The 19,143-nt window shown below is 42.5% G+C and overlaps 1 protein-coding gene across 2 annotated transcripts in view; it reads left to right on the plus strand.

Moving 5' to 3' along the window:
- The window catches only part of dtnbp1a (dystrobrevin binding protein 1a), a 345,343-nt gene that overhangs the window by 318,805 nt on the left and 7,395 nt on the right, over window positions 1–19,143 (plus strand). For both annotated transcript variants that reach the window (XM_085988856.1, XM_085988854.1), the window contains one exon: window positions 5,658–5,801. In XM_085988856.1, coding sequence (XP_085844982.1) covers window positions 5,658–5,801 — 144 coding nt within the window. The remainder of the gene's footprint in view (window positions 1–5,657; window positions 5,802–19,143) is intronic.

The raw sequence follows: 19,143 nt of genomic DNA on the forward strand, positions 1-19,143 counted from the left end.
CCCTCACTTAGTTCCATTCTTTTATATTATCAAATCATAGCAAAGCAACTCCAGAAATTGCTTCTCTTTTCATCATTACCTCTGGAACCCTCCAAGGTTCTATCCTTGCCCCCCTCCTCTTCCTCATCTACATGCTGCCTCTTGGCAACATCATCCACAGACATGCGTTCAGGTTCCACTGATGACACTCGGCTCTATTTCTCCACTAGCCCTTGACCCCTCCACTCTTTGTCAGACTGCTTGTCCAATATCCAGTCTTGGATGACCAGCAATTTCCTCCAGTTAAACATTGGGAAGACCGCAGCCGTCGTCTTCGGCCCCACCACAAACTCCATATCTTTGCCAGCGATTTCATCCCTTTCCCCGGCCACTGTTTCAGGCTGAACCAGATTGTTCGCAACCTCAGCATCCTCTCTGAGCCTAAGCTGAATTTCTGACCTTGTATCTTCTCCATCACAACACTCACCTACATTGCTGGCCTTTGTCGCCACAGACTCGACTATTCCAATGCTCTTCAGGCTAAACTCCCACCTACCACCCTTCGTGAACTTTAAATTATCCCAAACTCTGCTGTCCATATTCTAACCCACACCAAGTCCTGCTCACCCATCTATGTTAAAGGCACTATAATAATACCAATTGTTTTCTACTTCGCAATGGAAAATAAAAGTTTAAGTATTAGCATAGGTGGCTTGTTAATAGGTTTTATTGTCTTGGACCTAATGGCAGTTGGGGTGGTACCTGGAAGTAGATGAACCTTGAAACAGACCTACAGTTGTCACATAATTAACCTTGTTTTCTTCCCGTCCATAGTGGTTGGTTTTTCTGTCTTTTAATCTAGTCCAGGTATGGGGAATGGTGTGGACAATTGGCTTGGGTGGAATGGCTGGAGGACAAAAGAATGAAGAGTAGTATCCTTTTTGGAATCAATGTAATTTGGGGGTTAAGTTTAGAGACATTGGAGGTAGAGACTGAAAAGCAAGACAAAAACTGAAATTTAGCTGGTGGGAATGAGTAGGGGACACCAGGATTAAAGCAAAACACTTTTGATGAACAGACTGGAGAAGAGGACACAGTTGTTGTTTGAGTAGAAGGCCAGGTGCACAAGTAGGGATAGAACAATTTAACCCTTCGAGCATTGAAAGTGAGTTTAATTCTTAAGGCCATGTTTGGCTCCCAGGCCGATTCATGAGTATACTTACTCAGCAGACCTCTTTGCTTGATGTATGTAAGTAAATTTTAACACTTGCAGCTTACTATTGACTGAAAAAATTACCTTTAAACACAGTTTTTGGAACTGGTTTCCACAGCCAAAATGGAGGATGGTAGCCAGAAAAAAAGGAACGTAAAAGGTTTACAAATTATATTTAAAATTGTAGATTTAAGCCAAATAGGAAAAAAAAGCCAATTTCAAGATTAAAGTAACAGAAATAGGATGGAGAGAATAGAGAAACAGAAAATAGAAGGAAAAGAACACGGTCAGCTGAATAAGTACTCAAACCTCATTTTTATTTAATATTGAGCATTGGCTGTTTACTTTAATAACCCTAAACTACAAAAGGAAATAAAACTATTCCAAACAATTGAGTAAGTTTATAGTTTATATCAGAGTTTGTTCCAGCATCACAGCATGTAAACTGAAAATTTAAGCAACCTGCTATCCCAGGGAGTCGGTGAAGTCCCTCAACGAGCCATCCGTCTAATGGTTAAAAAGACATTCTACTTTCACTATACTTTGCATTGCTTTATTCAATTCAGTGGTGATACCGATATTTGCTTTTAAATATTGCTTGTCACTACAGAACAAACCTCAGACTTTTTGTTGATGAATTTAAGACTTTAATGTGTTGTGAATTTATTAACATGGTTTCTCTCTCAACTTCTAAGTCCCAGGCCTTTCAATTGTAAGTATTGGACTTTGAGATGCCTGCAGGTCATCCACATGGACTTAGCACTGCAGAAAGTTTTTCAAGCAAGCTTATTTTCAAGAGATTTATGCAGTTCCAAGATGACATTCTGCAGTATAAGTTATTCTATATTGTGATAGACCAGCTCACAGTAAAAATAAAATAATTAATATATATTCTAAAACAAAGTATAATGGTGGATAAGATAAAATAATTTTTATTTGCTTTCATTTAGAATCATAGAATATGTCATCACAGCAATTTGACTTCAAGCCATCAAGTCTGCGCCAGTGTTTTTCCCCACATGAGCCACCTAGACCAATCCCACTTTCCCTCTTGTTCCTTTAAAATTTCATATTTTTCAAGCAATTGTTTAATTCCATTTTAAAAGAATTTGTGGTTTCTGCTTCAACAATGATTGGTAGCAGAGAATTCCACATTCTAACCTCTTTAATGTGCTTTGTGACTTAAAATCTAATCATTCATTTTGCACAAAAAATATGAATTATTCAGTGATTAAAATTAACCAATGTACTGTATTTAAAATGGAAATGTTTAAAGAGTCCAAAAAGAATTTGCATTATTTACTAAAAATTATTTAGTAATTTGAATTAACCAATTTTACTGTATTAAATCCGTGCTCTCTTGTTACCATCTCGCCAAACTGTGGAAACAATCTATCGCTGTTTACTCTATTGCCATTCATAATGGAGGCCAGCGTCAGGTCACTTCATAGACTTCTCAGCTATAATGAAAAAGCTCTAATTCCAAATTATCAGACCACAGCTGCGCAATCCCACCCACTTGTAGCCTGCCTGTTTGGTCAGGCAGTGTGTGATAGTGAGCCTAGTGACAGATTATCATCACTATCACTTCAGCTGACCGAGAGATATGGATCAGATGGCTATGACAATTATTTTCTTTTTTTAAGCTGCCTCTGGGGAATGAAATCATGCCTAATTTTCACTAACAAATACAAGTTTGCACGTCCTTTGAATCTTCTCCTATTACCCACTGCTTCCACTTACTGCCACACCTTCCTGCTTCAGCTAGAAATAAAGCACAGTATAGTCTGCATATAGCAAGGTTTTTTATTTCATAATTAGCCACCTTTTATTAAAGAAATATAGGCCTAGCAATTCAGTTGCGTAGCATCCATTATTTGGGCGCTATGGGTGCCAAATTTGGTCAAATGGTGTCTGAGCAGCGCATGCACACTTCTGTTGCGGGCCGCGCCGGACACCATCTTGGTGAGGGTGGTAGGGCAGCCGTTATGAGTGTGTGCTGGAAGTATTCACTGATCTTGACCACTCGTGTGAGGTCATTAAACTTCTTCCTGCACTGAGTCCAGGTCCTCGGCTCTACTGCTGGTTTCATTTACCACAGTGGCTATCTGCTCCCACGGTAGTCTGGTCTGTTGCCTGGACAGCCTCATGGCCCCCTGTGGAAAGAGGACCTCTCTCCTGGAGCTGACCTCCTGGAGGAAGGCCTCCAGTGCTGTATCCAAGTAACTTGGAGTCTTTTCTCCGGCCTATTGAGCCATTATTTAGTCATCTTCTTTCTCACACTTGCCTCCAGAACCATTTCCAGCAGCTGCTGCAGGCAGAATGCACCTCCCCTTCTGCCTTTAAGAAGTGGAGGCTAGCTTTAATTGGAGCTAGCCTCGCACGAACCTGGGCCTCCTGCTGAGCTTTCAGCCACTCAGCAATGCATTCAGCGGTGGGCTGAACGTTACAATCGTGTAAATTAGCCGGCAGCACAAAGTTTGCGTGCCGCCTACAGTCCTCTGAACAGATGTGATTGTGTATCGTGATCCACATGCCCGTTTTTGGGCCTTATCCAATTTCTAGCCCATAGTTTGCAATAAACTGGTTCAGTCAGTAGCTTGGCCCGATTCATCTAGTGAAGAATGTTTACCATTAATAGCTTTTTAAAGAAAAAAATCAACCAGTTAGAAAGAATTCAGAGATCAGCTTTGACAGCTGTTTGATTTTATTTTGTTTGTATTGATTTTTTTTGTCGTGTGTGTGTGTATGTATATCTCCCATGCAAAGTGCTATATAACCCCTCTTCTCTGTTTCAACTCTGTCTCCCAGACAAGTTATGTTTGGAGAACAGATAGTGTTGGACAAAGCCTTACTCATAACTTTCTAACGAAGGGTCTACTAATGTTGACTTCACATTCCTCTTTTCAGATGCCCTTTCGAAATAAACCACCAATAAGGAGACACTGGATTGCCGCAGTGTCATCAAACAAAAAAAGAAACAAAAGTGGCCCCTTTTTTAGAGGGAAAGAACAAAGGAAACTTATAAACTTAAATAATAATGTTGTTACACTTGTCCAGTATACACTCCACTCCCTATGTTGCCGACTGGTCACGGGAAGCATGCCAAAGTGACCACCTCTACGGGCCGTGTCCAACCTGGACCTGTGCTGGTGAACCTATTTCTGGCATTTTCTGTTTTTATTACAGTTCTAGTAATACCTTATTTAATGTCCAGCACTACAACATAAACCTTATGGAAAATCATCACAGGAAAAACGGACACCAGCAAAAACCTGTTTCTTTCCTCATATCTCTCTCTCTCCCAGCACCAATAAACATGAGCATTGTCCTGATGGTTTATTATCCCTTAACAATATCCTTTCTTTAATTGATGCTTCTTCTGCAGCCAGCCATTTGTAAGCTTAATCTATTACACTCAGTTTGTTGCATCTAAAATTAAACAGTTTTGTTTGAAGCTGAGCCTTGCTGCTATATAGCTTGGAGACATTACTTAACCAGCAGCATGGGGTCACTGGCTTTACAGACACACAGTAAAAGCAAAGCACCGTGTTAATATTGCTATCAGTTGCTGTAACTTCAGCTCTGTTCCACTGCTGAAGTGTGTGGATCCTGCAAGCTAGTACTCTCAATAACAGGACTCATTGAACAAAAATAGAAATGTTTAAAAAAATGCAATCAGATGTTGCAATTTTTAAAATTAAACTGTTACAAAGAAGGTGAGCCTCCCTCCTCTCAAATGTTTGGGTTCAGTGCCTTGCTGCTAGAGATACATTATACAGGTACTTTACATCCAAAGATTTTGATAAAATTGCCTTAAGACACTGAAACCAAGCTTCTTTTCTTTGACTAATCAGCCACTTTGTTAAGGAAGAATTAAACACTGGCTCCTGGCTTCACTATGAAAAAATAGGTAACATTGGCAATTCAGGATGGGGAATTGTAGCCACAAAACCATCACCCACATCACTTCAGAGATCAGTGTTTTAGTGTTCACCACACTCGCGAGTTTTGAAAATTTTTACTTTGAGGTCAAATAATCCAAAATACATAAAAAAACATGATTCTTACAATATACTTTAAAGGGGAAATTTTCTAACTTCATGTTCCCACTGGGGCTGGGGGAAAGTCTTGCTCACCAGAAGCACATACCTGGAATTCAAACATTCACTGAGTAAGATTTTCAGAATATTTAAATTAATGGTTAAACGTCCGTAGTGGCACACACTCGAATTTCCAACATTCTGGGGTTTGAGGCTCCATCTCTGTTGAAAGTGCAAAGTCAGAAAATTACCCTTAAAATGTACAGTTACCAAACTAGGCTATAATAGTTCAGAACTAAAACAATATGGCTGATCGTTTTCATCCTGTTCTCCCCACAATATTCCATTTATACTTATTGGAACAAATCCCTTTTTCTTTTGTGTCTTGGTGTATTTGTTTAATGTGTTTTTTTTTTACCCAGAGCCCATTGGAAGCATGTCCTCTATGGAGGTAAATGTGGACATGCTGGAGCAGATGGACCTGATGGACATGTCTGACCACGAAGCGTTGGATGTATTTCTCAACTCGAGTGGAGAAGACAACAATGAAATCTCACCAGTATTAGGTAAAGCAATGCATTGTTTTTACTATGGGTGGCAGCAGGCCAATTAAACATGTGGAAAGTGAAATATAAATGACGGGTCACAGGAGTGAATTGAGTCCTTCCTTGGTGGTAAACATTTGTGTATGAATATTTATATTTTGCAGAAACGATGTGAATCTAACCTAACTAGTTTTGAATTTTTGATTCCCCATATAATCATTTTACAGTTTTGTACATGCTTTTTACTCTTCACCCTAGACTATTTACACAAAAAGTGTACGATTTCAAGGATGTAATCTCATTGAGATATCCAGATATCATACAGTCGAATGATCATTCAAAGTTGGTTTTTGCACTTAAAAAAAAAATTGAATAATCATATAATTTGAATTAAGCAAATTAAGAGTAGACTGAAAATCATGAAATTGAAGCACAAACAGCTTACAACAGTCAACTGAAATCTGAGACGTGATTATTGTCTTAGAATCACCCCTGGAGAGCCATTATTTCCTTTAATAATGGCCCCGATCTTGACGGTTGGGCTGCGTAGGTGGTGGTGCGGGTTGGGGGGAGGGGTGGCATGTTTCTGTTGGGACCCGGAAGTTCGGGTGTCCCGGCATGCTGTGGAGTTTTGACTCCACTGCGGCGTAGTTTTGCTTTAACAGGTTTCCCGCCTGGAAGTCAGCCTGATTGATGGGTTTGGCTTCCAGTTGGGTGGGGAGCACTCCAGAGAAGGCTGCAGCTGCAGGTAAGTCACCTGTTGCAATTAGTGGAAGTGTGTATGGGTGGGGGGTGGGTTGGTGGTGTATGTTGGGGGGACTGGGGGGAAGCACTTAACCTTCTCCCCAAAGCTGTCCTTGCCTCCCTTCAGCTGCTGGGTTTCCAGAGACCTGGGAAACCTGGCTGGCCAGGGTTAAACCTGCAAAGCAGGTTAATTCAGAGGCTGCCAGCCTCATTAAAATATTAAATTGGCCAACCAGCCTCCTGGGCACTGGTTAGCTGCCTGCCCCCTTCCTGCCTCCATTAAACCCGAAGTGGTGTTGGAAGCAGGTTGGGGTCGGATTTGAGACCCGACCCCAACCCACCTGTTTTTGGGGGTTAAGATTCAGCGCAATGGAGTTGGTGAATCAAGATTCTATTCTGTCAGCAGTCTGGGTACTTTATGCTGTTGATGTGTTTTCACTGAGGGATTAATAATTATGATCTAAATACTACAAATTTGTTGTGTGATAATCTAGGTAATTGCCAGGCAATAGCCCAGTCAATATCTCTGCTTTAATAAGTTGTTTTACTATTATACAAGTGTAATGGTGTTTGTTCAAAGTACCCTCTTTTGTAGAAGAAAATGATAGTCAATCTCTTCAATCTTTTTTTAAAAATGCTATCCATCCAAGCAAGGCTACCAGTTATATCTATTATAGAGCACATTTATTGTCTTGAAACAACGCTATTGGAAACAGCGGGGCAGGTAACTTCAGATTGGCTTGAGAGTTGCTCCATATCTTCTGGACTCTGGGAAGCTACATTGCAAGCTGTGACTATTGATTTACCGGTTTGTAGCGGAGTTTCTTGGGCATAAGCTGGTTTGAGGTTCTCCTGTACCAATGTACTGTTTGTAATGGATTTGTATGGTGATGTTCCCTGTAAATGACTTCACAAGAGCAACCTAGAAGTGGGCAAGACTCTACCTGAGAGTTTCCAGTTTCGCAAGAAAGCTCATTACTTTTTTTAAGAAATGTCTGACCCTAAATTTCTTAATGACTATCAATTTCAAGATGAAAAAGAGGGAACACTTTGTTTTTTTTTAAAAATTTCTTAAAGCTTTTTCCTTCTCTTTGAGGAACGACAGGAGTTATTCCACATACCAGCGCTCTCAATGGGCAACAATGCTCGCAGAGGTTGGACCTCAGAATATCATAGGCAGGCAGCCCCTGATTTTATATCCATTTAAAGATAGCTCTGTGCTATTAGCTGAGAGTACCTCTCCTTGTACTTGCATGTTGAGATGAAATAGTGACCATCAAAATTAAGATCTGGTTGCTAAAATGGAACTGGGTTCATAAAAGCTTGTGCTTGACTGGGTGTAAATTCCTGTCTTTGGAATATCTGTCTTCCATATTGACTTCGTAGTTACAAACTTCTGATATTATCTGTAGTACAGTATTTTCAAAGCAGGGTTGGTAGTAAATGTGAGGTTTCAAAGTTTCTTTAAAGGTGCATTTACATTACAGCTTTAGCATTGGTGAGAAGTGGTTTTGCTTTGCATAGTTAGTGTGGGTGCAACCTGACACCAAAGTGAGACTGGTGGGTGAATTCTCACTCTGCTTTGCTTCAAAGTTAGAAAACCTGGAAATACTGAGCAGGTCAGGCAGCATCTGTGGAAAAACAGAAGTCGGTTGACGTTTCATATCTTAAGTCTTCCTCAGGATTGGGAGATATTAAGGTGAACAGCATTTAAAAAGGAACACAAGGGAAAAGGGGGCAAGTGAGAAGTGTTGCCTCAGCCAGCAGCCTCATCCTTTCATGTACCAAGGATGGAACCAACTGAATCAGCTAGTTCACAGCCTTATGAGGAGTGATATGTTGCCTCGGGTTCGGAAGAGGATCCGCTGTATAGGAGGCAGAGCAACCTTCATTAAATGAATATCACAGTTCCTCTGGCTCAGTTGGTTAAGGCAGTCAATAGTTGAGCTATACAAACTAATACAGGTTCAATTCCTAATCTGTCCTGAGTTACCTCATCTCAACAAGGGCAGTAGTCGGGACAGTACAATTGCTCTGCTGGAAGTACACGTATGGACATGTCAAATAACTTGCTGACAATCACTGCCTAAGCTCAAACATGATGAATGGCTACTTGGGCACAGTACACAGCAATCGTAGAGGGGTGAGGCCATGGAGGGATTTGAAAACAAGGATGAGAATTTTGAAATTGAGGCGTTGCTTAACCGGGAGCCTGTGCAGGTCAGCAAGCACAGGGGTGATGGGTGAACGGGACTTGGTGCGAATTGCGACACAGGCAGCCGAGTTTTGGATGACCTCAAGTTTCCGTAGGGTAGAACATGGGAGGCCAGCCAGGAGTGCGTTGGAATAGTCAAGTCTAGAGGTAGCAAAGGCATGGCTGAGGATTTCAGCAACAGATGAGCGGAGGCAGGGGCGGAGACGGACGATGTTACAGAGGTGGAAATAGGCGGTCTTAGTTATGCTGCGGATATGTGGCCGGAAACTCATTTCAGGGTCAAATATGACACCAAGGTTGTGAACAGTCTGGTTCAGCCTCAGACAGATGTTAGGGAGAGGGATGGAGTCGGTGGCTAGGGAACGGAGTTTGTGGCAGGGACCGAAAAAAATGGCTTTGGTCTGTTTAATTGGAGAACATTTCTGCTCATCCAGAACTGTATGTCGGACAAGCAGTGTGTCAATTTAGAGACCGTGGAGGGGTCGAGAGAAGTGGTGGTGAGGTAGAGCTGGGCGTCATCAGCGTACATTTGGAAACTCCTCCTCTTCAGTGGAAACTGACGCTGTGTTTTCAGATGATGTCGCCAAGGTGCAGCATGTAGATGTGAAATAGGAGGGGACCAAGGATAGATCCTTGGGGGACCCCAGAGGTAACGATGCGAGAGCAGGAAGAGAAGCCATTGCAGGTGATTTTCTCAAGTCCAAGGGACGCAAACTTGAACGGATATGGCGGACAACTGGTTTAGCCATTCACCACCAGATCTGGCAGGACCACATAAAGCACTATCGGGTCCTACTCTTGTCTGTCAAAACTGCTCACTATTCCAGGATCATTCTGGAATACAAAGATAACTCCCGGCTTCTATTCTCCACTGCTAACCGTCTTCTTAAACCCCTCTCCCCGTCGTCTCCACACTCCCCTCCAACAAGAAGTGTGAGGAGCTCATGGATTTCTTTGTCTCTAAGATTGAGACCATCCAATCAGCTGCCTCTGCCACTTCCCTTTCTTCCCCTAGCCCACCGGGCCAAACTTCCTCTAAGGTTCCCCCCTGCCCTAACCCTGAACTCGCATCTATCTCCAATCTCTCCCCCTGAATTTTGTCCATGAGACCTGCTCCCTCGACCCTATTCCCACTAACCTGCTGACCACCCAACTTCCTTTTCTGGCTCCTATGTTAGCGGTTCGCTCTCCTCGGGGACTGTCCCCTTCTCCTTCAAATCTGCCGTCATCATTCCTCTCCTCAACAAACCAACCCTTGACCCCGCTCCATCCTGCCACAGTACCGAAACGGCTCTCATAAATGACATCCTATGTGACTTGTGACAAAGGTAAACTATCCCTCCTCGTCCTTCCTGCAGCCTTTGACACGGTTGACCACAACATCCTCCTCCAACGCCTCTCCACTGTCGTCCAGCTGGGTGGGACTGCACGCGCCTGGTTCCATACCTATCAAATCGTAGCCAGAGAATCACCTGCAGTGGCTTCACTTGTTCCCACATCATTACCTCTGGTGTCCCCCAAGGATCTATCCTTGGCCCCCTCCTATTTCTCATCTACATGCTGCCCCTTGGCGAAATCATCTGAAAACACAGCGTCAATTTCCACATGTACGCTGACGACTCCCAGCTCTACCTCACCACCACTTCTCTCGACCTCTACTGTCTCTAAATTGTCTGACTGCTTGTCCGACATCCAGTAATGGATGAGCAGAAATTTTCTCCAATTAAATTTTGGGAAGACTGGTTCAATTCTCTTCAGGCTCCGCCACAAACTCTGCCCTCTTGAGCATTCCTAATTATAATCGCTCAACCTTTGGTGGCTGTGCCTTCAGCTGCCTCAGTCCGAAGCTCTGGAATTCTCTGCCTAAACCTCTCCGTCTCTTTACCTCTATTTCCTCCTTTAAGACGCTCCTTAAAACCTATCTCTTGACCCATCTGCCCATATATCTCCTTGAGTGGCTCGGTGTCAAATTTTGTTTTGTAACGCCTTTATGAAGCACCTTGGGTCATTTTACTACATTAAAGGTGCTATATATGTTATTTTTATTGTTACATTTCTGTAAAGAAAGCAAGATAATTTACCAGTGTTATGCCAAAGTTTGTCTGTCATTGTGTCCTGGCTTTGGAGCTTATTTGTGGCTGTTTTTTATTTGATTTTTTTTTGTTGAAATGTAGTGTAATTGTTTTGTCAAAACCCTTGTTGTTTAGTTGTGATGGTGCAAGTATGCCATCTTGTGGTGGCTAGACATCCGTTCTCTGCCACTCGGGGTGTGGGAGAGCAGTAAAGGAAGATAGGCACGTACGTGTCTCACTCACTAATGGGCCAAGGATGATGATGTTTCTGACTGCTTAATTGACTACTGGTGCTGCCTTATTATTTGAACTTAGGATAAATCAGAGCTGTGCCCCTGGTCACACACTTGGGGCAAATTCATTTCAATACAGGTAAGTGTGAGGTGGTGCATTTTGTTAGGAAGAATAAGGAGGCCACATACTCTTTGGATAATAAATCTAAATGGGGTAGAGGAGCAAAGGGATCTAGTGGTGCAGATACGCAAATCACTAAAAGTAGCGACCGGTTAATAAGGCCAACCAAGCACCGGGGTTCCTTTCTAAAGGGATAGAATCGAAAAGCAGAGAAGTTATGTTAAAATCGTATAAAACGTTAGTTAAACTACACTTGGAGGTTCTGGAGAAGGTGCACAAAAGTTTCACAATGATTATACCAGAACTGAGAGGATACACTTATCAAAAATGGCTGAACCGACTGGCGTTCTTTTCTCTAGAAAAGAGAAGGGTGAGGGCTGACCTGATAGAGGTCTTTAAGATAATGAAAGTGTTTGACGGGGTAGATGTAGAGAAAATGTTTCCACTTGCGGGCAAGACCAGGACTAGGGCCCATAAATATAAATCCAATAGGGAATTCAGGACAAACATCTTTTACTCAGTGAGTGGTGAGAATGTGGAACATGATACCACAGGGAGTCGTTTAGGTGATTAGCATCGATGCATTTAAGGGGAAGCTAGATAAGTACATGAAGAAAGGAATAGAAGGATATGCTGATATTGACTCCTGGTTCCCCAGTGCCCCAGATTTTAAATTCTTGTCCTTGGCGTTAAATCCCTCCCTAACTTCCTCCAGTGCCACAACTCTTTCTCCCTCTCTCCTCCCCCCCCCACCCCACACCAAACTCTCCATTCTCTTACTCTGATGTCTTGTGCATCGCACCCTCACTTTGCTCCACCATGCATTCAGCTGTCTCAGTCCCACTGTTGGTAATTCCTTCCCGAAACATCTTCACCAGATCCTTGTCCTCCTTTAAGACCCTCCTTAAAACTACCTCACTGACCAAGCTTTTGATCACCTCTCCCTTGACTCCTTGTCTATTTTCCTCTCACCTTTTGCACTCTCTTCAAGCACTGCTCCCTGCTCGGAGTGCAGAATTGCAGAATCACTTCCTATATTTGTGGTTTACAAGATCCATTCAGCACAGGCTATCGTTCAATCCCCTCATTCCCTTGGAGATCTAAGAGGTGTTCAAAAAAGTATTTAACATGATACAGAACCAGTTTATACCCCTAAGGGGCAAGGGCTCTGCTTGCCAAAAGAAAACAGCCATGGACAACTCGTCAAGAGATAACAAAAGTAAAAGAAAAAGCATACAAAAATGCAAAAAATAGCACAGATCCTGGCGAATGGGAAAGATACAAAGAATAGCAAAAGGTGACAAAACAGATAGTAAGAGCTACAAAAAAGGGAGCATGAAAAGAAACTTCCAAGGGATATCAAAATCAACACAATTTTTTACAAATATATTCAGGGAAGAGGGTGGTCAGAAGCAATGTTGCTCCCTTTGAAAACTGATCGGTGATATTGTCAATGTAAATAAGGAAATGGCAGACAGGTTGAAGCCCATGGAATTGAAAGTAAATTATTGACCTGGTTAGGAAATTGGCTGAGCGGCAGAAAACGAGAGTAGGGATAATGGGCAGGTAGTCTAATTGGCAGGCTGTAACTAGTGGAATCCCGCAGGGATCTGTGTTGGGGCCTCAACTATTCATCTATTACGACTTAGATGATGGGATAGAAAGCCACATATCCAAGTTTGCCGATGACATAAAAATAGGCAGCATTGTAAGCAGTGTAGATGGAAGTGTAAAATTACAGAGATATTGACGGATTAAGTGAATGGGCAAAACTGTGGCAAATGGATTTCAATGTAGGCAAATGTGAGGTTATCCACTTTGGACCTAAAAAGGATAGAACAGGGTACTTTCTAAATGGTGAAAAGCTAAGAACAGTGGAGGTCCAAAGACACTTGGGGGTCCAGGTACATAGATCATTAAAATGTCATGAACACGTACAGAAAATAAACAAAATGGCAAATTGAATGCTGGCCTTTATATCCAGAGGACTAGATAGAATACAAGGGGGTAGAAGTCGTGCTTCAGCTATACAAAGTCCTAGTTAGACCACACCTAAAGTACTGTGAGCAGTTCTGGGCACCACACTTTAAGGAAGTGGCCTTGGAGGGAGTAAGAACATAAGAAATAGGAGCAGGAGCAGGAGTAGGCCAATCGGCCCCTCGAGCCTGCTCCGCCATTCAATAAGATCATGGCTGATCTGATCCTAACCGCCAATCCACTATCACAGAACCATCTCCTGAATCTAACAGAATTAGACACACGAAATAGGAGCAGGATCAGGCTACACGGCCCCTGGGCTCGCTCCGCTACCCACAGGGCCATGACCGATCCGAACCTAGACTCGTGTCCAAATTCCTGCCCGCTCCCCGTAACCCTTAGTTCCCTTTACTTCTAGGAAACTGTCTATTTCTGTTTTAAATTTATGTAATGATGTAGCTTCTACAGCTTTTTGGGGCAGCATATTCCATGGAGCTACCACCCTCTGAGTGAAGTAGTTCCTCCTCATCTCAGTTTTGAAAGAGCAGCCCCTTATTCTAAGACTATGCCCCCTAGTTCTAGTTTCACCCATCATCGGGAACATCTTCCCCGCATCCACCCGATCCAACCCCTTCACAATCTTTTATGTTTCAATAAGATCGCCTCTCATTCTTCTGAACTCCAATGAGTAGAGTCCCAATCTACTCAACCTCTCCTCATATGTCCTTCCCCTCATCCCCGGGATTAACCAAGTGAACCTTCTTTGTACTGACTCGAGAGCAAGTATGTCCTTTCTTAAGTATGGACACCAAAACTGTACGCAGTATTCCAGGTGCGGTCTCACCAATACCTTTACAGCTGAAGCAATACCTCCCTATTTTTATATTCTATCCCCCTAGCAATGAAAGCCAACATTCCATTGGCCTTCTTAATCACTGCATACTAACCTTTTGAGTTTCGTGCACCAGGACCCCCCAGATCCCTTTGTACTTCAGTACTTTCCAGTTTCTTGCCATTAAGATAATAACTTGCTCTACGATTTTTCCTGCCAAAGTGCATAACCTCACACTTTCCAGTATTGTATTCCATCTGCCAAATCTCTGCCCACTTACTTAGCCTGTCGATGTCCCCTTGCAGGTTTTTTTTATGTCCTCCTCACTCACCACTTTCCCTCCCATCTTAGTATCATCTGCAAACTTTGATATTTTACACTTGGTCCCCTCCTAATCGTTAATATAGATTGTAAAGAGTTGGAGACCCAGCACTGACCCCTGCGGAACACCACTAGTTACTGATTGCCAGTCTGAGAATGAACCATTTATCCCAACTCTCTGCCTTCTGTTAGATAGCCAATCCTCTATCCATGCCAGAATATTACCCCCAATCCCGTGATTTTTTATCTTAAGCAATAATCTTTTGTGTGGCACCTTGTCAAATGCCTTTTGGAAGTCTAAATACACTACGTCCACTGGTTCCCCTTTATCCACCCTATACGTTACTTCCTCAAAGAACTCCAGCAAATTTGTCAAACATGACTTCCCCTTAATAAAACCATGCTGACTTTGTCCTATTAAATTATGATTATCCAAATGTCCTGTTACTGTCTCCTTAATAATGGACTCCAAAATTTTACCTACCACAGATGTTAGGCTAACCGGTCTATAGTTTCCAGCCTTCTGTCTACTGCCCTTTTTAAATAAGGGTGTTACATTAGCAGTTTTCCAGTCTGCCGGGACCTTTGCCGAGTCCAGGGAGTTTTGGAAAATTATTACCAATGCATCCGCAATCCCTACCGCCACTTCCCTCAAGCCCCTAGGATGTAAGCCATCAGGTCCAGGTGATTTATCCGCCTTGAGTCCCATTATTTTACCGAGTACCACTTCCTTAGTGATTTTGATCGTGTTTAGCTCCTCCCCCCCTTTAGCCCCCTGTTTGTCCAGTGTTGGGATATTCTTAGTGTCTTCTACTGTAAAGACTGATGTAAAATATTCAGTGTTTTTGCCATCTCCATATTTCCCACCATTAATTTCCCGGTCTCATCCTCTAAGGGACCAACATTTACTTTAGCCACCCTTTTTATTTTTATATAACGATAAAAACTCTTACTATCTGTTTTTATATTTGTTGCTAATTTACTTTCGTAATCTATCTTCCCTTTCTTAATCAATCTTTTTGTTATTTTTTGCTGTCTTTTAAAGTTTTCCCAATCCCTTGTTTTTAGTCGAATAGTATCCTTAATTTCTTTACTTAGCCACGGATGGCTGTCTTTTCTTTTACACCCTTTTCTTCTCAGTGGAATATATATTTTTTGGAAGTTGTAAAATAACTCCTTAAATGTACACCACTGATCATGTATCGTCTTACCCTTTAATCTATTTTCCCAATCCACTCTACTCAATTCCGCTCTCATACCTTCATAGTCTCCTTTATTCAAGCTTAGCACGCTTGTTTGAGATCCAACCTTCTCACCCTCTAATTGAATATGGAATTCAACCATGCTATGGTCACTCATTCCAAGGGGATCCTTTACTAGGACATTTTTAATTAATCCTGTCTCGTTACACAGGACCAGATCTAAGGTTGCTTGCCCCCTGGTCGGTTCAGTTACATACTGCTCAAGAAACCCATCCCTAATACACTCAATGAACTCATCCTCAAGGCTGCCCTGCCCAATTTGATTTGTCCAATTAATATGATAGTTAAAATCCCCCATAATTATAGATGTTCCCTTATTACAAGCCTCAACTATTTCCTGATTGATACTCAGTCCAACAGAGTTGCCACTGTTCGGAGGCCTATAGACTACGCCCACTAGTGTTTTTTCCCCTTATTATTCCTTATCTCCACCCAAACTGTTTCATTATCCTGATCTTTTGACCCAATATCATTTCTCTGTATTACAGTGATTCCTTCCTTTATTAACATAGCCACCCCACCTCCCCTTCCTTCCTTCCTGATCGTTAAATAACCTGGTATGTTTAAGTCCCAGGCATTGTCACCCTGCAGCCATGTTTCTGTAATGGCCACAAGATCATACCCATATGTAGTTATTTGTGCCATTAACTCGTCTATTTTGTTACGAATGCTACGTGCATTCAGATAGAGAACTTTCAAAGATGTTTTGTGACACTTAGTTCCTGCTTTTGCCCTTTTTTATTACTTTACCTTTTACTCCATACCTTCTGCCCCTTCCTGACACGCTCTGGTTTTTAATTTCCCCACTGCTACCTAAGTCTATGACCTTCTCTGTTGTCATTTTTATTATTTGCTCTCTAGGAACCTCCCCCCCCACTAGTTAGTTTAAAGCCCTCTCTACAGCCCTAGTTATATGATCCGCCAGGACTCTAGTCCCAGCACTGGCCAAGTGAAGCCCGTCCCAACGGAACAGCTCCCTCCTGCCCCAGTACTGGTGCCAGTGTCCCAGGAAGCAAAACCCATTTCTCCCATACCAGTCTTTGAGCCACGCATTTAACTCTCTAATTTTATTTGCCCTAAATTCGTTTGTGGCTCAGGTAATAATCCAGAGATTATTACCCTTGTGGTTCTGCTTTTTAATTTGGCCCCTAGCTGCTCAAACTCCCTCAGCAGAACCTCCTTCCTTGTCCTATCTATGTCGTTGGTACCAACATGGACCACGACAACTGGATCCTCCCCCTCCCACTCCAAGTTTCTCTCCAGTCCAGAGGAGATGTCCTTAACCCTTAAGGCAGGCAACACAACCTTCGGGACTCTCGCTCTCGGCTGCAAAGAACTCTATCTATCCCCCTAACGATACTATCCCCTACAACATTTCTTTCAACTGCCCCCACTTGAATGGCCCCCTGCTCCACGGTGCTGTGGCCAGGTTGCTCATCCTCCCTGCAGTCCCTGCTCCTGTCCCCACAGGGAGTAAGAGCCTCGAACCTGTTGGACAAGTGCAAGGGCTGCGGCTCCTCCAACACTACCTCCTGGATCCCCGTACCTGCCTCACTTCTAGTCACACCATCCTGACCCTGGCCAGCATAGGTTTACCAGAATGATACCCGGACTCCAAAGGTTAAATTACGAGGAGAGATTACACAAACTAGGTTTGTATTCCCTGGAATTTGGAGGTTAGGGGGTGATTTGAACATAAGAAATAGGAGCAGGAATAGGCCATTCAATAAGATCTTGGCTGATCTGATCTTGGCCTCAACTCCACTTTCCTGCCTGTTCCCCATAACCCTTGACTCCGCTGTAGCTCAAATATCTGTCTATCTGAGCCTTGAATATATTCTCTGACTCGGCCTCCACAGCTCTCTGGGATAGAGATTTCCAAAGATTCATGACCCTCAGAGAAGAAATTCCTCTTCATCTCCATCTTAAATGGGTGACCCCTTATCCTGTATGTCCCCTCGTTCTAGATTCTCCCACAAGGGGAAATGTCCTCTCAGCATCTACCCGGTCAAGCCCCCTCAGAATCTTATATGTTTCAATAAAATCACATTCTTCTAAACGCCAATGAGTATAGCGACAAGCCTTTCATCTCAGGAATCAACCTAGTGAACCTTCACTGAACACCCTCCAATGCAAATATATCCCTCCTTAAATAAGGTGACCAAAACTGTACGCAGCTCCTCCAGGTGTGGTCTCACCAACACCCTGTACAGCTGTAGCAAGACTTCCCTACTTTTATACTTCATCGCCCTAGTAATAAAGGCCAACATTCCATTTGCCTTCCTAATTACTTGTTGTACCTGCATCCTAACTTTGTGTTTCATGTACGAGAACATCCAGATCCTTCTGTACCGCAGCATTCTGTAGTCTCTCTCTCTCTCTATTTAAATAATATTTTGCTTTTCTGTTCTTCCTACCAAAGTGGATAATCTCAGATTTTCCCACATTATACTCTCTCCCAAATTTTTGCCCACTCACTTAACCTATATCCCTTTGCAGACTCCCTATGTCCTCCTCACAAACTTGCTTTCCTACCTATCTTTGTATCGTCAGCAAATTTGGCTACAGTACACTCGGTCGTTTCATCCAAGTCATTAATATAGATTGTAAATAGTTGAAACCACGGCACTGCTCGCTGTGGCACCTCGCTAGTTACAGTTTGCCAACCTGAAAATGACCCATTTATCCTGACTCTCTGTTTTCTGTTAATTAGCCAATCCTCTATCTATGCTAATATATTACCCCCAACGCTGAGCTCTTATCTTGTGCAGTAACCTTTAATGTGGTACCTTATCGAATGCCTTTTGGAAATCCAAATATACATCATCATCTGGTTCCCCTTGATCCACCCTGCTCATTACATCCTCAAAGAACTCTAATAAATTTATCAAACATGATTTCCCTTTCATAAAACCATGCTGACTCTGCTTGATTGTAGTATGATTTTCTAAATGTCCTGCTATTACTCCCTTAATAATGGATTCCAGCATTTTCCCAATGACGGATGTTAGGCTAACCGGCCTATAGTTTCCTGCTTTCTGTCTCTCTCTTTTCTTGAAAAGGGGTGTTACATTTGCAGTTTTCCAATCTGCTGGGACTTTTCTAGAATCTAGGGAATTTTAGAAGATCACAACCAATGCATCCATTATCTCTGCAGCCACCTCTTTTAATCTGCATCCAATAGATGCAGGCCATCAGGTCCAGGGGACTTGTCAGGCTTAAGTCCCATTAGTTTGCCTAGTACATTTTCTCTTGTGATAGTTTTGATTATCTACTATTATTGGGATACTTTGTGTTTTTTACCGTGAAGACAGATACAAAATATTTGTTCAAAGTCTCTGCCATTTCCTTGTTTCCCATTATTAATTTCCCAGTCTCATCCTCTAAGGGACCAACGTTTACTTTAGCTACTCTCTTCCTTTTTATATACTTGTAGAAGCTCTTGCTGTCTGTTTTTACATTTCTTGCTAGTTTACTCTCAATCTCTTTTCTCTCTCTATAATCTTTTTAGTCATCCGTTGCTGGTTTCTAAAAATTTCCCAATCTTCTGGCCTACCACTAATTTTCACAACATTGTATGCCTTTA

Source organism: Somniosus microcephalus, chromosome 5, assembly GCF_052327205.1.
Source record: "Somniosus microcephalus isolate GS21.2 chromosome 5, FLI_Smic_1.0, whole genome shotgun sequence".
NCBI lineage: Eukaryota > Metazoa > Chordata > Chondrichthyes > Squaliformes > Somniosidae > Somniosus > Somniosus microcephalus.